The sequence below is a fragment of the Centruroides sculpturatus genome, unplaced genomic scaffold (genome assembly GCF_000671375.1).
Source record: "Centruroides sculpturatus isolate CEXI.00-Female unplaced genomic scaffold, Cexi_2.0 scaffold321, whole genome shotgun sequence".
Taxonomy (NCBI): domain Eukaryota; kingdom Metazoa; phylum Arthropoda; class Arachnida; order Scorpiones; family Buthidae; genus Centruroides; species Centruroides sculpturatus.
Genome location: NW_019384452.1, coordinates 584,581 through 597,168, shown reverse-complemented (window position 1 = coordinate 597,168; position 12,588 = coordinate 584,581). Strand labels below are relative to the sequence as shown.

Here is a 12,588-nt window from a genome sequence, read left to right as displayed (position 1 = left end):
ATTCCCTCCAACAGAGACGACGTTACAGTCGAAGCGACGTGGAAGAAACCAACCCGGACACTAAATTTCGTCATCAGTTAGGCATTAGGATGCCCATGAGGTATTTCGTGTCGGAAGGTAGCAAGAAGAAGAAAAAACCGAGATCGCCGCGACCCAAAGAATATTCTCAATACCCCTCTTACGGAATAAATCCGGCATTCGAATTCGACGAACCCGTCAAGAACTACAAACACGGTGAGTTTTGAGTTTATTTACGACTTCTTAAATACCGACAGAACGATATTTTGCCAATAGATTTCACTAGTGGTAAATCATGAGCGAAACATTTTTACAAATTATTTTATATTGTGAAACATACATAGATATAAATTTACATTTTACAATTAATATTATCTTTCTAGACGTTGTACCATTAGCTAAATGTAATTTGGTTATCATAACGTGGCTTAAATGGTGTGAGTTTCTTAATTCATACTGCTAAATCCTCTGTCTGCACTTGTTGCACGAATTGTTCCCATATCTCTCTTTCTGCCTGGTGGACACTAAGAGGGTCTCTCTTAGTAAGCCCATTATGGGTTCGGCCAGGCCCACGAGGTGGAGGGTAGTGAGGGACGGAGCTGACATATATTCGGACGAAACCCCCTTCATACCTTTTGACGATTCTCAGATCTAAGAAGTTGGATTTTTGGGTGACATCAGAGATGCTCGTGTGCATTTGGACATTTACGAGAAAGGAACACGCGCTGTTTGTTATAAAATTCTTGAACGACTTAGTTGCACATTTGAGTTATATCACAAGGGCAACTCCAATCTTTGAAGTAAGACAGTCATGAGACCATAAAAATCCCTTATCACGCAGAAAGCAACTATCATCAACTATTGATAGTTAGCGCCAGGCCTTATGATGATGATAACCGAGAAGCCGATCTTCTAATTCATTTTTGAATAATTTGGTGATTCTTCGTCAGGTAAAAGTTTGGGTGACCGTCAACTGGGCGACAAAATACATGTTTGGTGATTTTTCTAAAGAAAACAATTCTTTTCCATTGATCCGGTAAATTTAAATAATAATTTTTAAGAAATGAGTAAAAGTCTCAAAGAACAGTTGATGTCTACCTGCAAAATTAACAAATATACAAGGTGCCCCAAGTTAAACTTGACATTTCCCAGCTGGCTACAGCAAAAATTATTCATCAGAAAGTCATGAAAGTTTAAGAATAAGACAATGGGAATTTTTAGAGCAAAAATAGTTCAGCTTGAAGAGCTGAAATAGTGCCATATTGACCTGCAAGATCCCCAGACTTGGATTCATGAGATATTTGGTTATTGGGCTATCTCAAAGACTTGGTCTACTGTGATCCCATAGCATGTCATGTGGATAACATTCCAAGGCATACACTGCATGTAACCATTGAACACGCTGTTTTACACTTTTAGATGGTAGCAGACAATGGTGGTTATCATGTTTTTAGGTCATTAAACATTGCTTTTTCAGATTTAAAAAAATATTTATCACAGGAACTACATGATATTATAAGAAATCTGTATTTGAATAATAATTAATTAGTGAATCCTATTATTTATATTTAATTAATAAATGATTACTTGAATATATTCAACTGAAATTTAGTGCATAATTTATAATTAATATTTTATAACTTCATATTTTGATAAATAATGCTGTTTGCTGCATTTTCTGAAGTAACAGTTTTAATGAAATTGAAAAATAAAGTATTCGGTTACTAATAGAGATTTCTTTTAAATATTGTATATTGTTAGATGAAAACAAAAATCCAGTATATAAACTGTTTGCAATATGCATCATTAAAGTGGTTTAAATTACATCAAAGCATGGTTTTCCAGATCAGTACTTGTCTATAGACTGTTTGTAGTAAAGTTTTAGGTTATAATAAGTTACGTATACTATCAGAAATGTTATTAAACAATAAATGTTGTGTAATATGTTTGTGGAGTGAAAACATACTTTAACACAGTAATTGAAATTAAAACTTTCATAATAATTGAGAGTAATGTAACATAGTTATTCATTAGAATATACAATTTGTACTATGTTGCTTAATAATAGAAATATTTTATAATAAATTTTATTTGTTGGTATTGTCTACTATTTAAACTATAATTAATTTATAGAGAATTATTTGCATAATTTCCCTCATTTAGGAACTTTCTTTTCTCTTGATCTAATTTTAATTTATAAAAATGTTTGCTCTGAGTTCTTATTTGCAGTTTGTGTAATGAAAAAATGCATATGAATATTAAATATCTCCAAATTTCTTCTCGCAAAATTATTTTAAGAAATATATTTTTAATTTCAAAACTAAATAAATTTATCTTTGGACTGTGTCATTCAAACCATTGACATAGGTTTTTATTTTGAAATCTATTTAGTTAAAGCCTTTAATTATATGTCAGAGTAACCTCTGAAAATAGAATATATTTGAAATTATAAAAGGCAGTCTGTGATTCAAACTGGAAGTACACAGCATGAAATCTATACCATGTCCTTGGAAGTAAGGACACAATATGGCAGTTCCATAGGAAACATTAGTGTCCTGATCTAGAAAAAATTCCCATCTTCTCATTAACCATTTCTGACATAAACTAATTAATGATCCTACACTACATTGTTCTAAAACATTGCTTTTTCTAAAGACCATGACGCACTAGACTATTTTTGTAAGAGAAAAAGTCTCCCATAACCAATGAGCGCATAGATTTATCACCTGAGTACATCTCATTTACAATACAAAAATAAAAATGGATTCGTCACCCAGTTGTCGTGTACCCAAAAGTTTTGCATTACTGTATTAATACGATCGATTTTCCATTATATTTATTTATCGAAATATAGCACAAATCATTGCACAAAATGTAATCGTCAATGTGTATTAGCAAAATATTCGTGTGCTGTTAATTTTGCTAATGAATTTGGGAGGAACTTTAGATACAGTCCCTCATTAGTTTAGAATTTACATTCACAAGCGTAACAGACTTTTGAGCCATTCTGCATAAAGCTTAAACTACTAAAAGTGACAAGCCAATGTTTTTCTCTTCAGAAAAAGGAAGATTATCGTTACCTCTTTCGACCTATCGAGGAGATGACAAGTCAAATGATTCCGGTCCGTGGACCACGTTTAAAGCCATGAAACGTATAGAATCCAATTCGTCGTTAGATGACGGAATCATCTTTTCCGTTCCAGAACAAAAAGAGGAGGAGGAGGAAAATCAAGAGGAGAAATGTAAGTTACTAAATATCTTTTATTACATCAAACACAAACAGGCAGGCACAGCCGATCTTAAAATCTGTTTCGGACTAGTTGTGAATTTTTCTAATCCGTCAATATTGGTTAATTGTATTAGGAGAGAAAAAAATATGGAAAGGTCATCACATTTCTTTGGAATACTGTGATAATAGTATTCAAGTTTTAGAAAAGATTAAGGCAAATAATGCAATTATTTTTAACCTTTTAAATAGAGTAAATGAAAATAACCAAAGGTGGTCAGGCAATACGACCATCAAAACTTTAAGATGACATTTATGTAGACATTAAGTGGTAATATAAATTTGTTGGAAATCGTTTCAAGTTGAATCATACCATTTGTTGTTTTAGTTTCCATCTCTTTTCTTTGTAATTGATATTTATTTTGTAGCCTAATTTGATACAGGATGTACTGTATCAAAGGTTCTAAGTTTTGAAAATTACATTGTATCCTGTTCATTCGAAAATACACGTCAGAATGTTTGGGCTGTAATTTGAAAAAAATTGTAAACCTATAAATTCCCACTGTCCTTAATGTCAAGACTGGGTATGAAAAGTTTAGGGGCAGGAAACCTGATTAACTATATACAAACTTCCTCCTGAATGGAGTTACATAGATGACTGGCATGACTCTTGTTTTCAGGAGCTAGATATTCATAATTTATTAAATTAAACTAATTAAAAATTAATCCATCTCAAATTAGTAATGTGATTAAAAATTGTAGCCAGGCATTGTAACGATGTCATAATAAATAATTGCATGTACTAATTTAGATTTGTGAAACTGTTTTGAACATATCCATAGTAGGATAACTGTGGTCTTATGGGTATAGTGCTTAATCTGAACAAAGAATTATGCTTTTGGAAGGCTTATTTCAACACAAAATCTTACTAACAGTTACCAAGTAAGTCTATCTCCAGAATTTTTTTAATTGGGGATAGAGTTCATGTAAATAATTTCTGCAATTTGATTGACCTGAAATGCAACATTTCAACAAGCATAGTAGATATCATGCCAATAATGTTACAACACATGAATACATATCTGTTGGTGGAAGACAAACTCTTTCAACATTAAAATCTCAAAGCACAGCTGATTGAGTAGGGGAACTTTTGGTACATACTGTATTTGTGTTTGACGATATAATGGGAGATATACTGTAATTTTGTTTTGTACTTTTCTTCTTTATTCCTAACCTGTTTTGTGCAGATAGGAGGATCAAAACTTTTACATCTAAATTCTAAGAAATTAGTTTTGTCTCAAAGCTTAGTTAGAAAAGTCATTAGATTAAGAAATTAAGTTGGCATGGCCAAAGTGCCAAAGGTATAATCTCTCTGGAAAATTTCATAGGTAGTTTGACCCATCTCTTACAATGTAAAAGAGAGAGGGCAGAAATTGAGAGTTCTTTGCAATAGAATCAAATGTTGAAGACTAGCTTACACCATGGATAAAGATATTGTATAATCCAAGATTTTTAAATCTTGGATCCTATGTGATTTTCTATCAATTATTTTTGATAGTCACTGTAATAGAATGTAAAGGAAAAAGTGCATCATTAACTGATAATGATTGTTTAATCACTTTAGTATATACTAATTATAAAACAGGTCATATGAGAAATTTTAGAAATTATTTGTGGCATAATAAACACTAGTATTGTGTTTTATTCCAAAGACACATGACAAATTTTCCATCAAATTCCTTTATTAGTTGATACGGTACATTGTTTTGTACTCGTTTCGGGCTTTGCCCCTCTCCAGTCAACTAAAATACAATATATATACTTATTACAGTAGAGAGTTTACATAAAATAATGAGTACATAAACGATATATAGACGTACCTTTTGGTTACACTTTGTATAATTTAAAAACGTAAAATCTGCTTTAATGTTTGTATATATTATAAATTAAAAGGTTAAAAGTTCTAAAATCTTCTCTTATAAGCATATTTTGATACTACAAAACTGTAAAAAATTTTTAAACTGTTTCCTCCCCCTTTTTTACCTTCCACCCCCTTTTTCTAATGCGCTGGTGTCTTAAGTGTTGCCATGTATGACGTTCAATAGAAAAAAATATTAAGTTTTTATTTATACTGTCCTTACTTTTCATGATTTCTTTAAACTTTCTGTTGTACGTTAATTTTTCTTTATGCAGTATTTGCAGTAAAGAAAAATTAACGTACAACAGAAAGTTTAAAGAAACCATAGAAATCATGAAAAGTAAGGACAGTATAAATAAAAACTTAAGTCTTTATTTATCCGGTTTTTGTTTTTTTTAAGACTTAAGTTTTTATTTATACTGTCCTTACTTTTCATGATTTCTATGGTTTCTTTAAACTTTCTGTTGTACGTTAATTTTTCTTTACTGCAAATACTGCATAAAGAAAAATTAACGTACAACAGAAAGTTTAAAGAAATCATGAAAAGTAAGGACAGTATAAATAAAAACTTAATATTTTTTTCTATTGAACGTCATACATGGCAACACTTAAGACACCAGCGCATTAGAAAAAGGGGGTGGAAGGTAAAAAAGGGGGAGGAAACAGTTTAAAAATTTTTTACAGTTTTGTAGTATCAAAATATGCTTATAAGAGAAGATTTTAGAACTTTTAACCTTTTAATTTATAATATATACAAACATTAAAGCAGATTTTACGTTTTTAAATTATACAAAGTGTAACCAAAAGGTACGTCTATATATCGTTTATGTACTCATTATTTTATGTAAACTCTCTACTGTAATAAGTTAAATATATATATTGTATTTTAGTTGACTGAAGAGGGGCAAAGCCCGAAACGAGTAAAAAACAATGTACCGTATCAACTAATAAAGGAATTTGATGGAAAATTTGCCATGTGTCTTTGGAATAAAACACAATACTAGTGTTTATTACGCCACGGTTTCAAAAAGAAAATTTAGAAATTATATTTCAAGAAATCTAGAAATACTTATAAATTAGAAAGGAATTGTCCTTAGATTCTTGTAGATTGAATCCTGTCTCTATTGCATTTAAAATTTTTTACACACACAACTTAGCCAATAAATAATGAATTTTAACCAAACAAAAATTTGATGGAAAAAATTGTCTTAACGTACACTATAAAGATTTTCTCTCTTTTCAGCTGATTCTAGAAGTTCCTCACCCATTCCGGATGCCATGACGTTACCATGGAAGCGCGATGAAGACTGTTCTGATGGAAAGTGTGTCAGGAGGCAGCAAGAGTTTCCATCTTGGGTCCTGAATAAAGATTACATTCTCTATTCTTCTCCCACTCACACTTTTCTGGGTAATCTGGGAAAAAACCAAAAGAAATCTCCTGCCATTTTTGAAATATTCTCCAGGCACAACAAGGCTAAACTTGAAAGAATGGAATCAATACGAGAGACCGAAGACAAAGAATCTCCTGTTCAAGACAGTGACAGGGAGAGTGAGCACTCCTCAAAATCTTGCACAGAGAACCATAGGTTAGATGGTAACGAGCAGTCTGAAAGAAAAGCAGCCAATAAAGAAGTCGTTCTCGAAGTATCTAATGACGTAGACGAAGACACTAAATTATAGAATGAAAATAGACTATAAAACTTTGATATGTGCTATACTTAATAATGTACAGTGAATAATGTACTGTATAGATTTTTGAAATTAGTTTCTGCCCCATCTTTTTTGGTGGCCAATTCGTCGCAAGAGACTCTTTTGGACATTTTAAGTAGGTTTAGTGAACACAAGGATTATTGCCAAACTTTTTATCTTTTTTGTAGAGCACAAACTTGCACAAGTGTAAATCATTCTATTTATATTACAGAATATCGCGTATATTTAAGCAAGAATTTGTATCAAAATATACAGGCCTATATTTTTTGTAAATTTTAGCAGATGACGATTCTGTATAATATTTATGTGGAATTTTGGTATAAAAAAAGGAAAGTAGTGATACTCATTCATCTGGAAGGCATGTTATTACATCATCATCGCTCTCCATTATTTCTTCATCCATAACAAAAATATCATGTTAGAATTGTACTGTGTAAATCAAACAGAAATGCTGCTTTTTAAAAATGAAATGTAAATGATGGAGAAATATGTTAATAAAATTTAGAAAATCTTTCCAATTAATGACTTACTTTTTTGTGTGTGCAGACAAAAACTATATTTGGATAAACCAATGGGGTCTATCCAACTGGCATAGGAATAATGTTTCCAAGTAAAGTTACTTACATCTTACACTTTAAATCTACAATTTTCTAATACAAATGAAAGAAATTCTGATAAGAGCTACTTGACTGAAACTCATTTTCTCTCTTAGTCTGAATTTGCATCAGTCATTTTTGATGACAGCAAATCTTGTCATTGAATGCTGGAATGTAGAATGCAAATATCCCATTTATGTTCTAATTTCAATTATATAGTGAAAGGAGTATATTATGCAAAGAAAGTTTAAGTCACAATAAACACAGAACAGTATTTTTCTAGAAAGAAAAATGCTCCTATTATTAATGAGAAATACTCTATATACTCAAATCTCATTTACACAGAAATTCTTTTCTCCTGAATCATTGCATTCATTTGCTTTTATATTAATTAGTCTGTACATATCAAATTCAAGTCACCATTCTGATTAAAAGACAAAGTTCTATGAAATCATCTTAACTAAATGTGCAAATCTGCTGCCAGACATCAACTCACCACTAGTGTGGTCTCTCGACTACAAGATTTGATAAGCATGTGATTCAATATTTGGCAAAAGGTTAATCAATCAAATCAAAAAAAGGTTAAAGGTTAAAGGTGACTCACGCTGAGAACTGCATAAATATAATGAGATAATTTCTTATGAGAAAGTAGTCAAACTCCTGCATATGAAGCATATATAATGGAATATTTTCTATATCAAGTTCAGTTCAAGCAAAAACTAATGATGAATTGCTAAGAAAGTATGTACAGGAGTTAAAAGGAGTTATCCTAGACATTTAAAAATGAAGAAATTCCTGCCAGAAATGGTTTCATGCTAAAAAGACATACAAGTGTCTCAGCATGTTGAAACATCCTACCATCAGCACAATACAAAGTAGCAACTGATCACAGCAGAATTCTAGTTGCACCAAAACTAACTTTAATAAAATTCATGATATCAGTTGGGAACGAAATATTACTATCAACTAATACTAATACTAAACTTCTCTATGGGGGAACCCCTGACGGAGAGCGTCCGAAGGGGGGTCAGTCATATCGACTGGACCCAGCCCGATGACCAAGTATTTAGATCGCTTGCAGCAAGTAAAGGAGACTTTGAAACTTTAAAGAGTATAATGGATATTATACTAGGTCAACATGACGTATAGTCCAGTTCTACTGGACAGGGCCTCCCCTTACAGGGAAGGGAAGCCCTCTGCTTGTTCCCTGAGTACCTCTCTATCGCAGAGTTCTCATGTGCAGTTACAATGCACCAAAACGTATGTCCGTAACAGGGCCATGCTCGAGTAGCGATGAAGGCAAGGAAGGCAAAGACGACAAGGAAAGCGATGAAAGTCGATAGTCCTAGGACTACTCTGACCCGAGCAAGAGCCAGAGCTAGAGCCCAAGCACTTCTCTCGAGCTGGCTTTGCGTCTAAGCGCCCGGTGCCCACCGGACGATGGACCGGCCGATGATTAAGACATCGTCTCCTAGTTTCTCTGTAGTGCCATTTGGCGGAGCAGAGGCTATGACTTAGAGTTGATTAGATGAGGGGGAACCATAAACAAAAATACAAGACTAGACCAGAGACATACCACAAAGGAAACTAGGTTAACTCAGTCATCATAAAATATCTTGTAAACAATTGTATATATAGAAATATATCCAATAATGATTGATTAGATAGCTTAGAAAGTTCAAAAAATGTTAAAAATGTAATTTTGTTTCTAATTGACTGTACACTCTCTACTTGAAACATTTTTTTAATATGTATTTTGTGATGTGATAACTTTCAGATCCTTGTGTCAACTATAATAGTACATTTATCCCCTCCCATCTAAAAAGTTTGATGAAATAGTAAGAAGTAAAGTATGTATCATGTCAAATATCTATCTATAAATATTAGTATATATTGCTGGTGGTTTTAACATGCATAATGCATATTTCAGGCATTTTAATAGGGATACATACTATAATTTTAGATGCAAATAAATCCACCCCTTAATAATGATATTTTAAAGTCATACAAATTTAATAAAAAATTATGTGTGTGATAGATTAAATATCAAACCATAATTATCATTAGAGACATTTTTATCAAATAACTATTTCCATAAACTTTATCTTAAACATCAAAAAGAAAATCATCAACTAATGTAAACCAGAATATGATAATTTTGTAAATATTACTAATAATGGAAAATTACAATATGTGTTTCAATGATATAATTTACATTTGATATAATTTTACAACATTAACATTATAAACATTTAAAAATACATTACATATTTTGTTAACTACAATATGTTCAACAAAATTTTAAACTGTTTACCGTTTGGATCACTGTTTAGATATCAATATTGGAAACCTTTCACCCTCTGTACACATAAACCCATGCAGACATCGAAGAACATTCAAATAATTACTGTAATAATTTTTTAATGTCAACAAATTTCATTAAGCAAATTAATTAATTAAATACTCTGCTTACCTGTCTTTGAGATCCACTTGACACAAATGAGAAAAAACTTCATCATCAATTGATTTATATAAATTAAGAAGAAAAGACAGCCATTGAACCTCCGACAGCAAACTGTAAAATTGCCTCACTTCTTCAATGGCACCATAATCAATTATCTCTGGGATGTCTGGAACTGCAACACAAAATGAAAATCATTTTAATTTTACAAAGTTAAATTATAAAAAATGTTCAAAATTAGCATAATTTGATAGAAATGATACTTACATGAATTGTCCCAATGCCAGAGCCACTTTGGCATAAAACTGAATTCTTTAGAGTTTTCACTTTCATACAACTGACCTAAAAATATATTTTTTTCAAATATATTTGAATTTTACTAAAACAAACTATAATTATTTCTTTAACATTTAGAGTTTAATTTACAATTTTAAAATGTTTTAACACTCATCATATTGGAATTTAACTGAAAGTTAAGGATGTGTCATTTTGTAGAGTATTTATTATCTATAATGAGAAATTTCAAATTAATATTTTGAAAGTTTAATTTACTTCTGAATTAAAACCTGACTGTCATGTGGTATTCAAGTAACAAATGTATTGAATTTTAGCATGTTCTAGTGTTATTTCATTTGGTTGTCAGAATATAATGGATCTGAAGATGGAATTGTAGATTCCAACAATGCTAAACCAAAATAAATTCTTTTTGTATAACTGTGTAAACTGATGTTTTTAATTTCTGTGTGTAATAATTTGCTGTCACAAATTCTGAATGAATTTAAAAATAGTTAAGATAAAGTCTGTAGACAATAATGCAACTGTCAAACTGTTTTTTCTTATGTATTTTACTTGCACAATATTAAAAAAATCAGATATATTGGTTGATAAGCACCTGCACATATCTGTATTATATTATTACAAGTTAAATTTTTATTAAAAATAATTTATTTTCTAAACAGAAGATTATTTTTAGACTATAAATAAGTTAGTTGTTAATTAAATTATTTGATTTGAAGAGAGGTGTTTAAACCACCATCCTGGATGTTAAATTTACAATTTTTGAAATTACAAATTGTAAATTTAAGTAATTTATAAAATTCTGGAAAGATTGAAGTAGGATGGGACTTGAACCCACATCTACTTACCATGCAGATATAAGTATAAAATTAATCTGGTATTTAGATATGGTTGGCTATTAAAATTTCATTATGGTTTCTTAGTATTCTTACTTCATATACTTCCTATGTAATTGTAAAATACACAAAAAAATATATTTTTTCATGTATTTTACAATTACGTAGGAAGAATAGAAACAGTCTGACTCCATCTTTTTTATAATTATGTTAGTGTAATATCAAATCTTCAAGTAATGTACAAAGTGATAGCAAATCTTCAAGTAGTATACAAAGATATTGAATTGGCAGTACTGCAGAAGCTCTTACACAAAAAGCTACATGTCCGAAAAATACCAAGTTGATGGGTTTTGCATTTCTTGTCAGATCAGCAGGAGATTTGTGGATTGGTGCCATTACATGATCCAAAAATTTAGATCATGTATTAGGCAATAAAAGGCATGCTTGGTTGTAACATGTGGTGAAAACTGTGCAACTTCGTCACCAGAGGATGCAGTATTGCACTTAAAAACTACTGTTCAGTTGGAAATTAGACAGTTTTTGCTTTGTTCCTCTTGTCTTCACTACGTGCATGCTTCAACCTTCAAACTCAATTCCTCAACAATCCCTGAAGTAGTACCATTTGTGACAGTCACACCTTTACAGTTGTGTGTTGTTACTTTTAAGTTATAAAATAAAAACGTTTTTTATTAGTAGTGAAGTTTCCTAAAAGATCCTAAGCTAACACAGATCTAACAACATAATCAAAAAACAAAACAGTAATTAACACTCTGGGATTCCCAGATTATCCCAGAAGTATCAACTGTCAAATCAAATGGTGGCACATTCTTTGGCCAAGGCAATCCCATCAGAACTGTATGCCTATATGATTGAAAGACTGTCACTGTCAATTGGTATGTGAAATCCGTGATTTTTACGCCAATGTCAGAAAAATCTTTGTAAACAACTCCGATGGGGAAACCCCCCTTGGTGAGAAGTATATCGGAGGTCACCGATTGTTTTCACATTAAGGTGGGAAAGTTGACAGTTAGTTAATCGGAATGCACAGTAAGTGTCAACAGAAGTCGATCACGTGACTCATTTCCCACAAATAACGTATAAAAGCTCGAGTCCCCGAAAGCTCCGGGCGATCCCTCGGAAGTTATACTTGGTAGATGTGCCATATTTGTCTTCATACTCCGGACCGAAAGGACATACGACCAACCACAGCCATTTGAACTTCCATCGCCATTAATGAACATATTCAACGAATGCATATTAGACATATCCGCATAGAGGTATCTGTACTTTTTAGAGTTTTGTGAACTCTCTCAGACTAACAGGTAAAGCTATTAGAGTGTCCCTTTTGTATAGTGAATTTATTTAATCGCATTTAACCTATGTATCCTAGCTTAGTTATATAGCTTGTTTTGTTTTTAAACCTGTCTCCTGTCTCTGAAGGACACCTGCCGACTTACCGACGCACTCCCCACTCAAAATTTTTGCCCTCCTAGCCATCCAACAAGCCGAGAACGAGTTTTACCAAC

General features: G+C 31.7%; 1 protein-coding gene across 2 annotated transcripts in view; it reads left to right on the top strand.

Annotated features, from left to right (window-relative positions):
• LOC111620583 (sodium/hydrogen exchanger 3-like) overlaps positions 1-7,429 on the top strand; it is a 62,618-nt gene extending 55,189 nt beyond the window's left edge. Inside the window, exons 11-13 of one of the 2 annotated variants that reach the window (XM_023362535.1) lie at positions 15-234; positions 3,078-3,260; positions 6,406-7,429. In XM_023362535.1, the coding sequence (XP_023218303.1) occupies positions 15-234; positions 3,078-3,260; positions 6,406-6,842 (840 nt within the window). In that variant the 3' untranslated portion in view covers positions 6,843-7,429. The remainder of the gene's footprint in view (positions 1-14; positions 235-3,077; positions 3,261-6,405) is intronic. The other variant, XM_023362536.1, reaches the window with a different exon arrangement.
• Positions 7,430-12,588: the final 5,159 nt, after the last annotated feature.